A 21,086-nucleotide genomic window follows, 5' to 3' on the forward strand; every position below is an offset into this window, starting at 1 on the left:
CATATACCTTATGTTAGTAATCTATTGCTGCAAGACAAGTACTCTAAAGCTTTAGTGACTTAAACCAACAACCTTTATTATCTCACAGTTGCTGTGGCTCAGGAATCCAGGCACGGCTTAACTGGCTTCTCTGGTTCAGGGTCTTGAAGGAGGCTGTAATCAAGGTGTCATCCAGGGCTGCAGTCACCAAAAGATCACCAAAAGATCATTGAAAACTGTATTGGGCTCAGTTCTACTCTGAAATACACGGAGTCGCCATGAGTTAAAATCGATGGCAACTGGTTTGGTTTCTTATTTTACCCATATTATGGAGGGTGATCTCCTTTACTTAAAAATAACCAATTATAAATGTTAATCACATTTACAAAACACCTTCACAGCAACATCTAGCCTAGTGTTTGACCAAATAATTAGGCATCATAGTCTACCCAAGTTGACACATAAAATTAACCCATGGGTTAATTAACAATAACCCATGTCTTATATTTGTTCATGAATTAATTCAAAAACTATTTAATTCCTACTGTGTGCTAGGCAGTGTTGCAAATGCTGAGGATAGAGCAGTGAGCAAAATAGACAAAGCCCATGTCCCCTTGGGGCATACATTCTGGTAGGGAGGGAGACAGATAATAAACAAGTAGATACATAGTGGAGCGGACAGCAGGTAAGCAGCAGTGATGACTTACAGCAGGTAAGGGGCATAGTGGGTGGTGGCAGAGGTAGGGCTATTTTATACAGCATGGTCTGGGGAGGCCTCTCTAAAAGATCACATTTGAGCAGAAATATGAAGGCAGTGGTGGAGCCAGCCATAAGGATCTTTGGAGGAAGAGTGTCCTCAGCAGAGGGGACAGCAAGTGAAAAGGTGGCTGATGCATTCAAGGAACAAGAAGACGTTCTCTGTGGTTGGGGCACAGTGAGCAAGGGAGAAAGTAACTGGAGGTGAGGTCAGAAAGGAAACCAAAAGCCAGATCTTATAGGTTCTTATAGGTCATTAAAACGACTTTGACTTTTATTCTAAGAGGGGAGCTACAGGGGGTTTTCCACGAAAAGCAGTAACTTAAAATATAATAGTTAGGAAAAAAAAATTAGCCCCCTGCTCTATAATTTCAAGATACTATTTCTAGTTCTCTGTTATAGGGAAGTATACTTTGCTTTATAACAGCTATATTTCAAAATATAACTATATTAGGTATATATATATAATATAGTTAGTTGATTCCATATTTTCTAATTTCTTCCTTTAAAAAACATGTATTTGAGAGTCCTGGGTGTGTTCAACTGCTTTCATGCACAGATAAGGAAAAGGAAATCACACAAAACAATTCCTGGGAAACTAGGATCCATTCCTTGCCTAAAGTCAAGCAACTTCAAAGAGCCTAGGTGACAGCCTAGGTCATATCACCTTGATTAATTACATAAAGCCAGACTCCAACCGGCAGATCCTACTGAGAGGCTGAAACGGCATCTTGTAAAGCAAATGCCTCAGACCATAAACGAGGTGGAACCTTAGAACTGGCCCAAACCTCAGTGAACTGGTTGTTGTAGGCAGCCAGGAGGCTGTCTGGATGTAAAAAGGACAAGAAAGAAGCTTTGTTTATGCTTGCACATTAGCCAAACCTCCAGATGCATTGGCCCAGGGTTTCGGTGAACGGCACTTTTTCATCACTGCCTTCACTGCATACCCAGCCTCAAGCTTGCATGACTGTGCTGCCAAGAAGTCACCTTCGGACTTCAGAGGGTCTATAATTAGTAAACTTAGATAAGCAAATGGAAAATAGTTATATCAGAAAGGGAGAGGTCAGCACAGGTGGTTAGGAATGGCTTGGGGGGGGCAGACTGTTTTACCAAAAGCAGCATATATAAGAGAAGGTAGAGAAATGCTACACTTGCAAACTCTGGGATCTGTGGACTGGGGAGACGTGGACAGGAGAGGAGAGGAGATGGCCTGGTCTGCCCTCCATCTCCTGAGCCTTCTCTGGGCTGTGGCTGGGACCGGTACCCAGATCCGAAGCTCATGCTGTGAGTGTGGTGTTATTTCCAAGCAAGCCAGGGAAGCAGCTCCCTGGAGAAAGGCACAGACCTCAGACACTAAGGTTTGCCAATGAGAAAACAGCTGAAAATAACAATCACTATAGGAGTTCCAAAATGGATAAGTCAGGATGTGAGTGTGAGTTGATCCTCTTCACTGACTTAACAGTATATGTTGTTTGAAGGGCAAGTGCCTGTATCTTGTAGTAAGAGAGGTTGAAATACTGTTGCAGGAATGATGGCTAATGTTACAAAGACAGACACTTTGTGGCTTTTTGAACAGGTACCGGCTTTGGTAGGTGCTGAGAACAAGTCACATCCCAAGTCTTTAATATCCTTTGTGAAATAAGGAGGAAAAAAAAAAAAGAGATGGGAGGAAATCAGTAATTTCTAGAAATGTGCTGAAGATAATGTGAAATGTCTGCGAGTCGTAGACCAGTCCTTGGAGTTCACGAAAAAATACCTTTCTTGAAGATATGGGCATTTGAGAAGCTATAGGAACTGACTGGTTCAAGGGAAAATCTGTGTTTTGCCCATTTCTCTTCATAACCACCCCAAAGGAGCATCCCTTAGCATACCAATGCTAATCCTATCTTTTCCTAAAAGGCATAGGTGAAGCCGCAAACATGTTTCTGCAAAGAGGGAACCAAGACTAAGGGTTTAGTAGATTCCTTTTCTCTTCTCAGCTGTTCCCTCTGGCCAGCAGCCCTTGGTTAACAGCCTTCAAGTGCTCATGGAGAGCTCTGTGACTTCATCGGCCTTGCCAAACCCCAGCGTCCTCATTGCCATGAACTTGGCCGGAGCCTACAACCTGGAGGCCCAGAAACTCCTCACTTACCAGCTCATGGCCAGTGACACCAACGGTGAGATCCAGAGTGCCCCTGCATGCTCCCTGAATCTCTGCACACTGCTCACCACACCTGGACCCAACTCAGGCTTGTTTCCCCACCCCGAAGCTGCCTCTGACCATATGCTAATCATACAAACACCTTTCCCTATATAGCTGGAAAATACCTGGAAAGAAAGAGGTGTGAAAGTCAGAGCATTCACAGAGGAGGGCAGCAAAGTAGATAAAGAGCTCTCAACTAGATGTAAAAAGAGCGGACTTCCAGTTCTGGCTCTGCCACTTATTAACTCTGTGACCTTGAATGTGCCCTTGATCCCTCTCAACCTCACTTTCCTCATTTCCAAAATACAGCTGATTCTAATAACAATAACAACAACCATAATAAATTATCTGTTCTGCCTACCTCACAGGAGTTGCCTTGAGATGTAAGTTACATAATAAAATTAAAATTTTCTAACTATAAATCTTTCATATACAAATTTGTATGGGTGTGCTCGTTGCTTTTCTAATCAGATACCAGGGTTTCTGGATAGAGTCATCAAGTCACACGGAGGCCATTAAATAAGATATTCTTTAAATGTTTTTTCACAATTTTTCTTCCTTAGGAAAGACATCCAAAAAAACACTCTAACCACCTTATAAAAAAATCAAATAATCTGGATAAGAAGTAGAGATCTTGGCCTTGGCCCCTGGTGCCCTCCTCCCTGAGCACGACTTTTAGTGTTTGCTTCTCTCTCTGTAGATCTAACTATTGGTCAGCTCGCCCTCACCATTATGGCCCTCACCTCCTCCTGCCGAGACACTGGGAATGACGTATTGCTTCTACAAAACCAAATGGAGAAGTGGGCACCTTCAGGTAAGATCTCATTGGAAGGGAAGGGAGAGTGAGGCAAATACACCTTTCTGAGAGTTTCAAACCCAGAAATGAGGGAATGAGGGGTGGGAGAGTGGAAAGTGAGCAAGGAAAGACAATGTACACTCCAATCCAGCTCCCTCTGAGAAACCCACAAGTGAGAGAGATTCACTTCCAAGCCAAAGTTGTGAACCTGATAAGATCACTACCCAGGGTCACAGGCCTGTCATGCCTAGCACCTGCCTGAAGACATCATCCTTTTCATTTTGTTCCAATTCCAGACGACATTCCATCTTGCATATCCCGAGAAACAGTGAAGTTATCCTTTGCCAATACTGTGGCTTTCTTTTCAGATAGGTTTTCTGGCAATTTCCATTTAAACGATTGAGCTTTTCCTCCTTCACAAATGACCTCATAATGTTGAATGTTAGTCTAATGAAGTCTCTCTCCCCCTCTAAGGCTCCAACGCTGAAGCTTCATCCTTCTATGGACCAGGTCTGGCGATCCTGGCACTGTGCCAGAAAAACCCCGAGACCACTTTACCAATAGCAGCCCGCTTTGCCAAGTCCCTGCTGACCAATCTCTCTCCCTTCAATACAGGTGAGTAGGTCACAGCTTCAAACACTGCTCTGAACTGGGGAAATCCAAGGGCACCATGCCCTGAATTGCTGGAGGAGAAAGCGGGAGGAAGGATTTTTACATGGAGGAGGAGCTGAGGACCATGAACATGGGAGATGATTATGGGAGATAATTAACAGATACTTGTTGGACAGACATGTGAATTAAGGAATAAACAAATGCAGGGGGCGATGATAAAACATAGAAACCAGGACAACATTTGAAAATGTCTAGCAGCCACAGAACCTCACTGGGAACAAGAAACACTCCATGCATGTCAGGAATTGTTCCCAGGCAAATTAAATACTAAATCAATGTCTAGATTCAGCCCTATCCTACATTACACTCAAAAAAACACCTCATTACTGATGCTTCCACATTCTGTTCTTCTCAATGTTTCTTCTTAAAACATCAAAGTATTCTCTCTCCGGTAAACAACTACTCTCTGAGCCCTAAATCCATGATGTCCTCTTCAAGGAAACATTGAGACCATCTCATTCCTCCACTTTGCAGTTGTTTGTGACTAGAAGATCTTTCCTCTATGACACCACGTCCTTCTTCTTTCCACCCCAAATGCTCCCTTCCCTGTGGAATGCCCTCTGTGAGGGCCACCATTACCTCTTCATTCATGGTCACCTCTTCTCCTATACCCTAAGTAATAGCATTATCTTAGCTTTTCAATCCCTTATATATGCCTCAAGAAGCCCTGGTGGCACAGTGGTTAAGCATTTGGCTGCCAACCAAAAAGTTGGAGATTTGAACCCACCAGCCGCTCCATGGGAGAAAGATGTGGCAGTCTGCTTCCATAAAGATTACAGCCTTGGAAACCCTATGGAGCAGTTCTACTCTGTCCTATAGGTTCACTATGAGTTAGAATTGACTCAATAGCAGTGGGTTTTTTGGTTTATATATGCCTCATCAGCGACCTCTATTATTTAAGGGGCTATCAAACAAGCAAGCAAGTAGATATTTAGTACTCTCCCAGGTCAAGACCTCTCTTTCCTATCTGGAACCTCAAGCATTCCCAGGACCGTCTCTGTCAGTTCAGAGTCTGGATGTCTTTACTTTCGTGTTTCAACAACACTGTCCCCCTTAACTAGGTTATGCAACTTTCAGGTGGAGATTAGCAAGGGCAGGGGAAAATATATGAAAGGAGGGATGTCATCTTCCAAGTCTTTCATTTGGTCTGGTCTCATCATGTCAGAGCACACACGTTTCTTATGTGCAAACAATGAGAAAAGCCCTGTGCTGGATGCTATGAGGGATGCAAAGTTCCTGCCATCTAAGAGCTCGCACAGCATGATAACAAAACACAGCAGCGACTGCTGAGACAGTGAAACAAGTACAAACAACAAATGCTAAACGAGTTCAAAAGGGAGGCTGCACCTGTTATGCTGGGATGACCAGAGAAGGCTTCACTGAGAAGTGGTAATGGCTGGGCCGTCAAGAACTTGTAGTATTTTGAAAGACAAAGACTGAGGACAAGAGAAATGGGATTTAATATGACTGCCAGTCTACATTAATTAAAAGCATGAGCTGTGGAGTCATACAGATCTGGGTTCGAGTCCTGGCTCTGTGACTTATTAGCTACATAACCTTGGCCAGTTACGTAGTCTCTCTGTGCCTCAATTTCCTAATCTCTTAAATGGAGATAACTACGGGTATTTCACAGGTTGTCCTGAAGAGTAAATGAGATAATACACTTGGTGCACAATAAGCACAAAATCAATGTTAGCTGTTCATATTGTTGTGGTGGTTGCCTTATCCCCCCTCCCTGTGATTCACAGACACAGGAGCAATAGCAACCTTGGCTCTGACCTGTATGTACAACAAGATCCCTGTAGGTTCAGATCAAGGTTACAGAAACCTGTTTGGTCAGGTACTAAAGAGTATCGTGGAGAATATCAGCATGAGGATCCAAGACAATGGCATCATTGGAAACATCTACAGTACTGGCCTCGCCATGCAGGTAAACACATCATTGATGCTCTTTGTTGGGTACATGCCAGTGAGTCTGGATCATGGGATCAAGAGATTAGGCTTCTGCTAATATCTTCGGGAAAGACAAGTTACCGTGTGACTTGAGATAGATTCCTTATGGTATCTGTGCCTCAGTTTCTCTACTGGTAAAATGCAGGTGAGTGTTAATTTTGCCCTACCTCAAAGGTGACGTGTGAAAACAAATCTATATGAACTCATTTTTTTTCATTGGAAGAAAAGAAACAAATAAATCCAAGAACTCTTTTGGTTTATTATTAATAATGATCAATTTGTTAATAATAATTATAAACTATTAAAAGTTTGATGTATAAATAATAAGGATATTGAAGTGAGCCCTCAAAAAAATACTGGATTTTCCAATTCAATATCCAATGTGGGCCAGGTACTGCTGATGTTGTTTTTTCCAGACCTTTTTATCTTGATCCAAAAAAGGCAGGCTTGAATTCAAAATGATTAATGAAAATAATCTAACTCTGACTGGACACTTAATATTTGTCAGGCTCACTCACAACCTCAACCTCATTTCAACCTCACAAATAGCCCTAGTGAAAAGCAGAGCCAGATCTGTCTGGTAGCCAACTCCATACTCCATCCTATGCTTCCCCAGCAAAGACTGCCAGGCTTGGATTCTCTAAGATGCTGACTGGTATAGCTCTAAATACAAACTCCCATTCATTAGGGTAGCATCCTCCCATGGAAGGTATATGCACCAATGACAGTGGGCAACGATAACCAACTGGAATCAGAAATCAAAGAGCCATCTATAGCCAAATCCTCTCCTCCAAACTAAGAACATTGTGCTCCAAAGCCTCAGCATATCCTATGGAACAAGGGTATACTATGTGACCTCCCCAACTCAGGAAGTCCAGGAAAGAGAAAACTGCAGAGTTATAAAGTCAGCCATAAACCTAATTAGCTCTCTGTTGGCAAAATGGTTAAGCGCTCAGTTACTAACCAAAAGGTCAGCAGGTCAAACCCACCAGATGCTCCATGAGAGAAAGATGGTGGCAGTCTGCTTCTGTAAAGATTACAGCCTTGGAAACTCCATGGGGCAGTTCTACTCCGTCCTGTAGGGTCACAATGAGTCTGAATCAACTTGTTGGCAACAGGTAGTTTTAGAAATAAATCACTTCTTAAAGGGGGAGAGAGGAATGAAGACATATGAGCAATTAAGGGATAAAAATTAGAGATAGGCATAAATAGCTTAGAACTTAGCTCAGGTTAAGTATAGAAGGAAATACAAAATTCCTATCCCAATATCCTCTGTATGTTGTGTTGTTGTTGTTAGGTGCTGCCAAGTCGGTTCCAACCCATAGCGACCCTATGTACAGCAGAATGAAACACTGCCTGGTCCTGCATCATCCTCACAATCATTGCTCTGCTTGAGCCCACTGTTGCAGCACTGCATCAATACATCTCACTGAGGGTCTTCCTCTTTTTCGCTGACCCTCTACTTTACCAAGCATGATGTCTTTATTCAGGGACTGGATTCTCCTGACAACATGTCCAAAGTATGTGAGACGAAGTCTAGCGATCCTTGCTTCTAAGGAATATTCTGGCTGTACTTCTCCCAAGACAGATTTGTTTGTTCTTCTGGTAATCCATGGTACATTCAAAATTCTTCACCAACACCGTAATTCAAAGGCATCAATTCTTCTTCCGTCTTCCTTACTCATTGTCCAGCTTTCACATGCACCTTAGTCCTCAAAGAGACATCTTTGCTTTTTAACACTTTAAAGAGGTCTTTTGCTGCAGCTTTTCCCAATGCAGTGCATCATTTGATTTCTTGACTGCTGCTTCCATGGGTGTTCACTGTGGATCCAAGTAAAATGAAATCCTTGATAACATCAATATTTTCTCCGTTTATCATGATATTGCTTACTGGTCCAGTTGTGAGTATTTTTCTTTTCTTTACGTTCAGGTGTAAGAAGGCTACAGTCTTTCATCTTCATCAGTAAGTGCTTCAATTCCTCTTCACTTTCAGCAAGCAAGGTTGTGTCATCTGCATATTGCAGGTTGTTAATGAGTCTTCCTCCAATCCTGATGCCATGCTCTTCTTCATATAGTCCAGCTTCTCAGATTATTTGCTGGGCATACAGATTGAGTAAGTATGGTGAAAGGATACAACACTGACGCACATCTTTGCTGATTTTAAAGCACTCGGTATTCCCTTGTTCTGTTTGGACAACTGACTCCCTGGTCTAAGTACAGGTTCCTCGTGAGCACAAATAAGTGTTCTGGAATTCCCATTCTTCACAATGTTATCCATAATTTGTTATGATCCACACAGTCGAATGCCTTTGCATAGTCAATAAAACACAGGTAAACATCCTTCTGATATTCTCTGCTTTCAGCCAAGATCCATCTGACATCAGCAATGATATCCCTCATTTCATCTCCTCTTCTGAATCTGGCTTGAATTTCTGGCAGTTCCCTGCTGATATACTGCTGCAAGCCCTTCTGAATGATCTTCAGCAAAATTTTACTTGTGTGTGATATTAATGATATTGTTCAATAATTTCTGCATTCTGTTGGATCATCTTTCTTTGGAATGAACACAAATGTGGATCTCTTCCAGTCAGCTGGCCTAGTAGCTGTCTTCCAAATTTCTCTGCATAGAAGAATGAGCACTTCCAGCGCTGCATCCGTTTGCTGAAACATCTTAATTGGTATTCTATCAATTCTTGGAGCCTTGTTTTTCACAAATTCCTTCAGTGCAGCTTGGACTTCTTCCTTAAGGACCATCAGTTCTCGTTGGTACTACCTCCTGAAATGGCTGAACGTCGACCAATTCTTTTTGGTACAGTGACTCTGTGTATTCCTTCCATCTTCTTTTGATGCTTCCTGGGTCGTTTAATATTTTCCCCATAGAATCCTTCAATATTGCAACTCAAGGCTTAAATTTTTTCTTCAGTTCTGAGTGTGTTCTTCCTCTTTGTTTTTTAATTCCAGGTCTTTGCATATGTCCTTATAATCCTTTACCTTGTCTTCTTGAGCTGTCCTTTGAAATCTACTGCTCAGCTCTTTTACTTCATCATTTCTTCATTTCATTTTAGCTATTCTGCGTTCAAGAGTAAGCTTCAGAGTCTCTTCTGACATCTATTTTGGTCTTTACTTTCTTTCCTGTCTTTTCAATGACCTCTTGCTTTCTTCATGTATGATGTCCTTGATGTCATTCCAGAACTCATCTGCTTTCGGTCATTAGTGTTCAATGAGTCAAATCTATTCTTGACATGGTCTCTAAATTCAGGTAGGATATACTCAAGGTTGTACTTTGGCTCTTATGGACTTGTTCTAATTTTCTTCAGTTTCAATTTGAACTTGCATATGAGCAATTGATAGTCTGTTCTGCAGCTGGACCCTGGCCTTGTTCTTACTGATGATATTGAGCTTTTCCATCATCTCTTTCCATATATGTAGTCAATTTGATTCCTATGTATTCCATCTGGTGAGGTCCACATGCAGAGTTGCTGTTTATGTTTGTAAAAAAAAAAAAAAAAAAGGTATTTGCAATGAAGAAGTCATTGGTCTTGCAAAATTCTATCATGCAATCTCCGGCATTGTTTCTACCACCAAGGCCATATTTTCTAACTACCAATCCTTCTTTGTTTCCAACTTCCACATTCCAGATCACCAGTAATTATCAGTGCATCTTGCTTGCATGTTTGATCAACTTCATACTACAGAAGTTGGTAAAAATCATGAATTTCTTCATCTTCATGCCTTAGTGGCTGATGTGTAAATTTGAATAATAGTTGTAATAACTGGTCATCCTTGTAGGTGTATAGGTATTATCCTACCACTGACAGCTTTGCACTTCAGGATAGATCCTGAAATGTTCTTTTTGACAATGACTGGAACACCATTCCTCTTCAATTTGTCATTCCTGGCATAGCAGACCATATGATTGTCTGATTCAAAATGGCCAATACCAGTCCATTTCAGCTCACTAATGCCTAGGATATCAATGTTTGTGCGTTCCATTTCATTTTTTACAATTTCCAATTTTCCTAGATTCATACTTCCTACATTCCATGTACAGCCTTTGATCCTCCATAAACCTTTCTAGACCAGGCCCTGGGAATACTCTGTGTATGCTCAGCTGTGAAAACAAACAGAATTGTTGTTAATGGCAATATCCCATTGATCGTGACAGAGAAGCTGACTTACTTTGTTCTCATTAGTCACTCCTATAGGAACATTCCCAGGGCCAGCTGTAGGAAGCTTTGTTGAGGATCAAAGGCCATCTGGAAGGGACTGTCTTTGTGTCTAACTTAACTAACCTTCAATTCAGTGCTAGACAGAGAAGTGTTTGCTTTTTCTAGTTTGGTTTGTGAATTTTGTTTGCTATTTTATCACTTGCAGGGTACACTCTGATAAGTTGTACCTGGGAATAAAGCTTTTTCTATGAAAAGGCAAGACGTCATCCATACCCAGATACCGTAGGTCATGTGGATTTCAAGTCAGTTAGGACATGTAACCTCTCCCTATTTCCCTCACTGCCCATTATCTGGAGTTTACCCAGGCAGTGTGGAGTGTGAAATCACCAGGTGTCTAATATATACCCTTGTTCAAATCTAAAATGTTCTGGTTTAGAAAAGCAAAGGGCTCTAATAGAGAAAAATAATGAACTGGGTTTGAATCCCAGATCTGCCACCATCTTGGGCAAATACTGAATTTATCTGAATTTGATTTCCCCACAGTAACAAAGTTGCAACTAAGTTAGATGAAATGTGGTATAAAAAAAAAATCACAGATACGATGTGGTTCATGGTCTCTCCCAGCAGAACAGTAGTGCTATTAACCCTCATTCTCAGTCTTCCCTCACCCTCATCCTGGATGCCAGTGCCCTTGAAGTAGCCCGAGCCACCCGCATCCCTTCCCTAAGACATTTATGGGGTGTTTCCTTTGTTCCAGAATTTTTCCTCTGTCTTCCATGAACATTCAATGCCTTCATTGTTCTCTGATAGGAACTTGGGAGAAGGGATCTCATCCACTTCTTCATGCAAAGTTATTAATGACTTCTAACAGCTCAATGTGTTACCAAGATACACTTCTGTTGATAGAATTTAGGAGGTGATATGACAAGTGGACAAAATACTGTTGCTGAGGAATACCTACCAGATACCCATTAATCGAAACTGCCTTATAAGGTAGCCTCTGGCAAGAACCAAAGTTCACGGTTGCCAAGGTTAATAGTGATGGTCATACCTGTCCCAACAGCTGGGTTGCTCATACTACTGCCTCTAGCCGAGACAGCCATTTCAGATTCTCCTCCCTCTTCTCGCATCTCCCATCCTAAACATCAGGCGAATCAGTCATCAGCAATCCAGCCCCTTAACATGCTTTGGTTGCCATGCTCAGTACAACTCTAAAGGGAGGTGGTAACTATGGCTTACATTTCACAATTACAAAATGCTTTTACACATTATCCCATCTGAACCTCAAATATCCCTCCAAACATGGGCAGGAATTATGGTTTCTATTTTACCACTGAGATATAAGACTGAACAAGGTTAAATGATTTGCTTGGTGTATTAATTGAGACCTAAATAAAGGACTCAAATCATGCCATCAGGGAAAACTCTTTATCTCTCAGTTCTGTTTCCCTCATTCTCTCTTGCTGCATGGTTTCTTCAAAGTGGCTGAGGAAGATGATCACTAGCAGCTCAACGCTTCTTTACATGGTCCTAGTCGAATAACCTCAGCAGGAAAAAAAAAAAATGCTGCTCTCTCCTAATGTCCGTGTATCAGGGAAGGACTCTGATCAGCACATGTGCCCACCAACCACTGATGCCAAGAGAATGAGGGACTATGATTAGCCCAGCCCAAGCCATAGGTCCATCCCTGTGGCTAGCACTATGGAGCCTCTGAGGTGACAGTCCCTGGTGGCGCAGTGGTTAACACGCTCAGCTGCTAAGTAAAAAGTCGGCAGTTCGAACCCACCAGCTGCTCCACAGGAGAAAGATGTAGCAGTCTGCTTCATAAAGATTACAGCTTTGGAAACCCTATGGGGAGTTCTACTCTGTCCTATAGGCTCGCTATGAGTCAGAATCAACTCGATGGCAAGGGGTTGGTTTTGGTTTGGAGTGACTCCTGACATAATCACGAAGTGTGGGAGAGACTCACCAATGGGTGTGTAGGACAATGACTACTACCTCTTGTTGCCGGGTCCTCTGAGACTAAAGCTCCCTCCGGATCTTGCTTTGTCCAGCAATCACCCTCATACTATACCCAAGAAATGTTAGTAAATACAGCACCCTTAAGTGTTCCCTGAATCTGATCATTCCACAGATATATGTTGTTTGACTATTATGTGACAGACACTGGGCTAAGTGCTGGGGACTAGCAGTGAACAAGACAGATGTAGTTCTGAACCTCATGCAACTTTGATTTCGGACTCTGGATGATCTCAAAGATTAGTGATCAAATCTGTCCCTTAAAAGGCTTACAAGGGCCAACTTTCAGCTATGCCTAATCAATCTCCCTTCCCTTCCCTCCCCTCCCCTCATTCCTCTCCCCATCCTTATTCCCTGCAGGCTCTCTCCGTCACACCTGAGCAACCTAACGAGGAGTGGGACTGCAAGAACACCATGGATACAATACTTCAAGAGATTGAGCAGGGGAAATTCCACAACCCCATGTCCATTGCCCAAATCCTCCCTTCTCTGAAAGGCAAGACATACCTAGATGTGCCCCACGTGATTTGTAGCTCTGGTAAGAACTTTTAAAATATCTGCCTCTCCTTATGTCATCAAGTGGCAACTTGTGCCAATAACATTATGTGGATCAATTTTAAGTGGCATGTACGCTTGCTGTCTCCATTATACCTATGTGGGCTGAGCCACATGTGACTTCCAATTCTCCAAACATTGTGTGTTAGCCGTTATGCCCTCAGAATTCAGCCTCCTCCCCCCAATGTCTACTTCATCCAGCACACATTTATTGAGCACCTACTACAGGTAAAGCATTTTGTGGGATGCTGGGATGGGGAAGTCCAGGGTCCCAGCAATCAAATAACATATAACTCCATTCATTCACTTAACAAGTGTACCAAACATTATGCAGTATCTTATCATGTCTGCTCTTTACAAAGTCAGGAGACAGATATATAGACAAAAACTACAATACAGTACTTGGAAGGATTAAATAATTATTAAATAGAAATGGAAGTCATATACAGTACAAAGATAAAGGATTTTGTCTAGGAGGCTTAGGACAAGGTCAGCGTTGACATTTCAGCCAAGCCTTAAAGATCTAAATACCAAGCCTTAGCACTCACAGCACAGCAGAGAGATGAGGAAGAAGCCTGGCATGCTACTTTTTTGCTTGACATATCTTTATTTTATCCAATTACAAATACAGAGATACATATAGTTCAAATACTGCAGAAATACACACTTAGAAAGTAGAGTCCAGCATAAAAATGTTATCACTGTAGAGATGGCCAGTGTTTGGTATGAATTCCTCCAACTCTTCATTCTAACAAAATACTAGCATGGAGTACTGTTCATCTTATGTGGCATGGACATCCTAAAACAGACAGAAATTACTAAGGTGCTTGCATATCTCAATGCAGAATTCAGAGACCAAAATCAAGCAACCTGATCCCAATCTTACCAAACACTACTACATTCAGCTAGCTCCTTAAGGTGCTTCCCAATGATTTACCAACTTTAACAAAGTGGCCGTGGAATTCTTGCTAGGATTCTACCCTAGCTGTCCAGGGACCTTCTTAAGTGGTCTAAAAATGTACTACCTTTGCTGCCAGATTTATGATACCTGTTCAGCAACTGAACAGCAAGTATTATGTAAAACACAAGACTTGCGGCTTTCAAGCCTCCCTTCAGACTGCAAATTCTTTTAAGAAAATAATGATCATTGTAAAGCTAGCTGTGAGCTCTTCAGTGACTCTGGAATGTAAATAAGAGCTTCACAGATCACACTAGTTCTTCATAAAAATCCAGAAAGGCATTGCCATTTCTTGAAATGTTTTCCAGGATGAGCTGCCAATAACAGAGATTCTGTACCATGATACAAGTCCTGTAATCTATGACATCACCACGTGTCAGTCAATTTGTCATTTTGTGGTGGCTCGTGTGTTGGTATGATGCTGGAAGCTATGCTACCCATATTTCAAATACCAGCAGGGTCAGCCATGACTTTCCAGATTCAGACTAGGAAGAAAGGCTTGGCAATCTATTTCCAAAAATTAGCCAATGAAAACCCAGTGCATCACAACAGAATATTGTCTGATACAGTGCTGGAAGATGAGCTCCCTAGGGTGGAAGGCACCCAAAAAACACAGTGGCCACAACAATGGATGCAAGCATACCAACAATCACGGAGATGGTACAGCACTGGGCAACATTTCCTTCTGTTGTACATTGGGCCCCTATGAATCAGAGTTGACTCAACGGCAACTAACAACAACAATCTTTGACAAATTTGATCTCTCTGTTCTTCACAGATCAAGAGGTGCAACCAACTCTACCCAACTATCCTAGCCCTGTCCCCACCTCACCATCCAACATCACTGTCATATACACCATAAATAACCAGCTGAGAGGGGTGGAACTGCTCTTCAATGTGACCATCGATGTTAGTGTGAAGACTGGGTCAGTGCTACTTGTTGTCCTACAAGAAGCACAACGCAAAAGTCCCATGTTCAAGTGAGTATTGCAAGCAACGTTCACCATTCTCCCTGGGCCACCCATTCTCTCTCCCTTCCTTCATATTTTATTTTTCTTCCTTCTGATAAGTTAACAGATTTTTATTTAACAGTCTCTTAAAGTGTTCACAATCTAGTAAATAGGCAAGGCTTTCATGAAAAAATTAAATTATACAAGTCAATATAGGATGAAGTATATAAAAATAAGAATTGAGAGGAGAGAGAGTCCCTTGTGGATTAGAACAGTCAAGGGAGGCTCCATGGCTTTGGATCACATACAATGAATAGATGCTGTTTAGGAAGGTATGGGAAAGGAGGCCCTAGGAAGAGGATATGGCTAGAACAAGGCATTGGAGATGGGAATGAGCAAGGAACTTGGGGTCAGTCAGTAGACCACCTTGACTAGAAAAGAAAATACAGGGCTGAATTAAGTGAGTAATATCTGGAAGGGTAGGGCGGGTGATAATGTAAAAAGCCTTAAATGCCAGGCTAAGGAGCCTGGGCTTCATATTGTAGGGAAGCGATGCAAGTTTTTGAGTATGAACAGCCATGTTATAAAACATTAAGTGGATTATAAGAATGGAAGACAAGAAGAAAAGCTGGAGGATGACTTGATAATGAAGCTGTGAGGTGATGAGACCTCATCTGTATAAATGAGAACCTCATCTAGGATAAATGGACTCATACCAATCAAGGCTCCAAAGGACTGAGAGCCACTGGATGTGTGGGGGTCAAGAGAAAGAAGCTTCAAAACCATTGATAGGAGTGTCAGGAATAAAAAAGGATTTTTAGAGAAAGAAACTTAATTCTTTTTAGGCATATTTAATTGTGAGTGATGAAAACAGAAAAATTAGAAGGCTTCTGAAGACAGAGAACAGAACTTAGAGAAAGATGTCAGGGAAGGAGAAAGAGATTGGCTAGTCATATGATAGAGGTGATGACAGAAGTTTTGAAACTGTGCATTAGGTGACAGATCCAATACACTCAACAAAACCGTTAGACAAGTCTAATTGTTCCCACTTTACAGACAGAACCACTGAAGCCCAAAGAGGTTAAATAATATTCCTAAGATCGCATGACATGGAACTAATAGTGTTGAGATCTGAATCCAGATTTAACTAACTCTGAAGGTCACATTCTACTTCCCTATCAATAAAAGGGCAGAATATAGAAATAAATCACAGAGGAAAAAAACTTTAACTTTGGGAAATGTCTATAGTTTGCAAAAAGAGGAAGCCGTGGAGAAACATGGAACAGTCTAAGCTTAGGGAGGAGTAGAGGGAGAGTGTCAGACCATGGAAGGGAAAAAAGAAGATACTTTCAAAGGAAAGATGGTGTGATCCACAGCATCAAATTCTGCAGAGAGATGTCAAGGAGGAAGACTGACAAAAGCCAAGGAACTGGCCACTGATACACAGGGATCTATTCCACAGGGCTCTGTTGAGTGCACTGTGACTGCTGCCCATTGCCCAGCTTCATCTGCCCATTGCCCAGCTTCACACTGTACGTAACTTCCATAGACTGACCCGGTTAAAGCTACATTTCAAGAATATTTAATTTTCAAAGCACCCTTCTGAATGTACTTTACTTCTCTAAGCTAGCTTTCATTCTGCCTGATTCTTCTTTTTCTGACTGCAAATGTGATAAATGTACATAATAAAAATCTTGAAGGGGAAAAAGCATAAAGAAGAAAACAAATAATCCACAATCCATCCTAACATAACCACTATTAATTTTTATAATTATGTAGCTTTTGCTACATATATTACACACAGTTGTGATCCATCATATACATGGTATAAACAGATAGCTATTTCATATAAAATTTGAATCCTGCCTTTTACTTAACATTATTGCATAAGCATTTCCCAGGTCACTGAAAACTACTTAGAAATGTGATTTTCATAACTGTAAAATATTCAATCTTGAATATTCATTCCATCATTTATCTAACCATTCACCCATTGTTGGGCACTTACATGTTTTAAAATTTGCTTATTGATTCATTTTAATTATATTTAATTCCAAGTAATTTCATATTGATGAGTCATATGCATTTCCTCCTTTGAGCATGATTTCATCTGATCTTTAAAGCATTTAGAATGTCTCTGCCCCTTCTTCTTTAACCCCCTATTGCCTGAACTAAGGTGAGGCATTAGCCATCTCTGGTTTTGTTCTTACAGATTTGAAACCACAATGACATCCTGGGGCCTTGTTGTCTCTTCTATCAACGATATTGCTGAAAATGTTAATCATAAGACGTACTGGCAGTTCCTTAGTGGCCAAACACCTTTGAATGAAGGTCAGAAAAGAAAAGGAATCTGGACATTTCTTTCATAGTTGGAAGAATTCTTTCTTTCACTCTTTTAATTCATTCATTCATTTAATCAATTAATAATTACAGGATTATATATACGTATATACAGTGATTAGATATAGAGTGTTATATATGTATATATAGCTGGATGGATGGATGGACCAATGGAGGGACAGACGGACGGACGGACAGAATTTTGTTGTTAGCCAACAAGTCTATTCCAGCTGACTGCGACTCCAGGTGTACAGAAGATAACTGCTCCATAGGGTTTTCAAGGCTGTGACCTTCCAGAAGATTGCCAGGCTATCTTCTGAGGCACCTCTAGATGGGTTTGAACCACCATCCTTTCGGCTAGTAGTCAAGCACTTAACCATAGATAGAGACATAGACAGACATCGCTGTCCAAAGGTAACTGAAAAAAAAAGAAAGAAAGAAATCGAGATTTCTGACTCTACCCCAAGCCAGTGGGGAATTATTTAGGGAACAAGTGAAGTGGATTAATCTACTGAAAGCAATAAAGGGCTAAAGGAGGGAAAAGGAGATAATGTGAGCAAGGCAAAAAAAGGTAAGATGTAAAAGTAGTATGTGCCCTAAGAAAGGTGGCCATTTGGGGATTAAAATATCAAACATGTATGTGCAAAACAAAACCACAGTGAATTCACAGCCAGTTGGAAACAAATATGAGAGATAAGAATAATAGCTCATATTTGTATAGTGATGTTATCTTATTTCATACTCACTTCAACTCTGTGGGTATTATTGGCTCTCTTTTTACAAAGAAGAAAACTAAGTCTGAGAGACACTAAAGGCACTTGTACAAGACACGCATCTAGTATGTGATAGAGCAAATATTCCAATCCAGGTCTCCAAACTCTAGCTCTCGTGCTACCTTCATCTCAAGAAATTCCTGAAGACAAATTGGGTTTATTCTCATGTCAGCCAATTACTTTTCTTCTCTAGAAGATGGAATGGTAAAGAGAAAGGCCAGGAATAAATGAAGGCCTCAAAAATCCAAAAAGATTTGGGCCTAGGATTGCCATTCTTCCTGATGTCTGGCTACTTGAAAGCTAGTTATGGATATTACCATTATGTACCTTTCCTGCCTGGAAAGATAAGAATTCTCAATCCACTGCCTTTCCTTCTTTCTTATAAAATCTTCAACAGTGAGCATGAGCTCATCCCTTGCATGCTCTAATTTTGGCCTAAATAAGCCATTTTCACTAATAACCAGCATTTACTGCACATGTATTATGTATCAGATTCCTGATGGAGCAGTGGTTAAGAGCTCAGCTGCTAACCAAGAAGTTGGCAGTTCGAAACCACCAGCCACTCCTTGGAAACTATGGGGCAATTCTACTCTGTCCTATAGGGTCACTTGAGCTGGAACTGACTTGATGGCAACAGATTTGGTTTTGGGGGGATATTATGTGTCAGGTGGTATATTAGGCATCTGACAGTCATCATTTCTAATCCTGAAAATAACTCCTCAGAGTAAATACTCTTAATACATTTTACAGTGAAGGAAAGGTGGCTCACAATTTAAATGGCTTACCCAGAGACACATTCCACAAAATGGTGATCTAGACACTAGAAACAAGAACCCCTGCATCAATTTCATGCTTTTTCCACACTCATCAAGCTGCCCATTTCACTCTTGGATAATTTTATACCTCTAGCAAATTTAATGTGTTCATTCTTTGGAGGGCAAGGGTGTACAATGATCAACTCATGTTATTTTCTGTTTGATCCAGGTGTTGCTGACTATATACCCTTCAACCAGGAGCACATCACAGCCAACTTTACACAGTACTAAGGAGAAGATCAACTCAGGCGCCACCCAATCTCTCCAGCTGATGGGTGGATTTTTTTTTTTCACTTTTCATTTCAAATTTATGAAAAATAAAATATTTATGATGCTATTATATCTCTGGTTAAAACAGAAAAGAAAAAAGGTAGAAACCACTACATTGAATAAAAGATCCAAATGTCCCTGGAGTCTCGACATTTATGACCCATGGAAGAATATGTGCAGCTTCAGTTATCATTTAAACCTAGGGTGAGAAGAAAGGGGGAAAGCAAGTTGATATTTTTGGAGATGGTTCTGATCTTCTTGATTGATAGGCCAACATATTCCCTTATTTCTACAACTGAAATAATATATTAAAAATCTTATTTTTCTTTTTTTATTCCAAATGCTCTTTTTCAAATCACCATCTATAAACATACATACATATAGTATCCCCTTCAATTTCTAATGTTTGTGCTGGGTGAAATCAAGTTAAACAGATATGGAGATACATATAGAGACAGACATAGATATAGATGGGTATAGATCTTTGAAAGAAAAATTTAAGCTTTCAAAGACAGTTGTAACTCTAATCGCTGCTGGTAGGAGTCCACACTGGTAACCTTTTTAAGAGTGTAATATGAATATTTGAAAATTTTAATCAAAAGGCCTAAAATATCCTTAGCTTTAACCAAAAAAGAATCCCAATTCTGGAATTTATACAAAGGAGAGGATCATAAGAGCACACATGTTGTTCTTGTTAGGTGCCATCGAGTCGGTTCTGACTCATAGTGACCTTATGCACAACAGAACGAAACACTACCCGGTCCTGCGCCATCCTGACAATCCTTGCTAATTTTGAGCCGATTGTTGCAGCCACTGTGTCAATCCATCTCGTTGAAGGTCTTCCTCTTTTTGGCTGACCCTCTACCAAGCATGATGTCCTTCTCCAGGGAGTGGTCCCTCCTGATAACATGTCCAAAATATGTGAAACAAAGTCTCATCATCCTGGCTTCTATGGAGCATTATAGCTGTGCTTCTTTCAAGACAGATTTGTTTCTTCTTCTGGCAGTCCATGGTACATTCAATATTCTTTGCCAACACCACAATTCGAAGGCATCAATTTTTCTCTGGTCTTCCTTATTCATTGTCCAGCTTTCACATGCGTATGAGGAGACTGAAAACACCATGGCTTGGGTCAGGTGCACCTTAGTCTTCAAGGTGACATCTTTGCTTTTCAACACTTTAAAGATGTCTTTTGCAGCAGATTTGCCCAATGTAATATATCATTTGATTTCTTGGCTGCTGTTTCCATGGGCTTTGTTAATCCAAGTAAAATGAAATCCCTGACAACGTCAATATTTCCTCCATTTATTGTGATGTTGCTTATTGGTCCAGCTGTGAGATTTTCATTTTCTTTATGTTAAGGTGTAATCCATACTGAAGGCTGTAGTCTTTGGTCTTCGTTAGTGTTTCAAATCTTCTTCACTTTCAGCAAGCAAGGTTGTGTCATCTGCACATCACAGGTTCATGAGTCTTCCTCCAATCATGATGACGTGTTGTTCTTCATGTAGTCCAGCTTCTCAGATTATTTGTTCAGCATACGGATTGAATAAGTATGGTGAAAGGATACAAACCTAATGTACACCTTTCCTGATTTTAAACCATACAGTATCCCCTTTTCTGTTCAAACGACTCCCTCTTGGTCTATGGATGGGTTCCTCATGAGCACAATTAAGTATTCTGGAATTCCCATTCTTCGCAACATTATCCATAATTTGTTATCAACCACACAGTCGAATGCCTTTGCATAGTCAATAAAACACAGGTAAACATCTTTCTGGTATTCTCTGCTTTCAGCCAGGATCCATCTGACATCAGCAATGATATCCCCGGTTCCACATCCTCTTTTGAATCCAGCTTGAATTTCTGGCAGTTCCCTGTCAATATACTGCTGCAGCTGCT

The 21,086-nt window shown here is 40.9% G+C and overlaps 1 protein-coding gene across 1 annotated transcript; it reads left to right on the forward strand.

Moving 5' to 3' along the window:
* Positions 1-1,873: 1,873 nt before the first annotated feature.
* On the forward strand, positions 1,874-19,148 carry CBLIF (cobalamin binding intrinsic factor). The gene is made up of 9 exons (XM_004389288.1): positions 1,874-2,019; positions 2,715-2,891; positions 3,618-3,731; positions 4,188-4,328; positions 6,134-6,315; positions 12,887-13,064; positions 14,818-15,019; positions 17,202-17,320; positions 19,087-19,148. Exons 1-9 carry the CDS (start codon positions 1,878-1,880, stop codon positions 19,146-19,148), a joined length of 1,317 nt encoding a protein of 438 aa, XP_004389345.1. The 5' UTR covers positions 1,874-1,877.
* The last annotated feature ends 1,938 nt before the right edge of the window (positions 19,149-21,086 follow it).

This window comes from Trichechus manatus, unplaced genomic scaffold, assembly GCF_000243295.1.
Source record: "Trichechus manatus latirostris isolate Lorelei unplaced genomic scaffold, TriManLat1.0 scaffold00240, whole genome shotgun sequence".
NCBI classification, from domain to species: domain Eukaryota; kingdom Metazoa; phylum Chordata; class Mammalia; order Sirenia; family Trichechidae; genus Trichechus; species Trichechus manatus.

Coding starts and splice junctions, on each gene's coding strand:
- CBLIF (XM_004389288.1), top strand. CDS start 1,878: ATGCTACACTTGCAAACTCTGGGATCTGTGGACTGGGGAGACGTGGAC. Junction 3,732..4,187: donor GGAGAAGTGGGCACCTTCAG/GTAAGATCTCAT, acceptor TCCCCCTCTAAG/GCTCCAACGCTGAAGCTTCA. Junction 4,329..6,133: donor TCTCTCTCCCTTCAATACAG/GTGAGTAGGTCA, acceptor TGTGATTCACAG/ACACAGGAGCAATAGCAACC.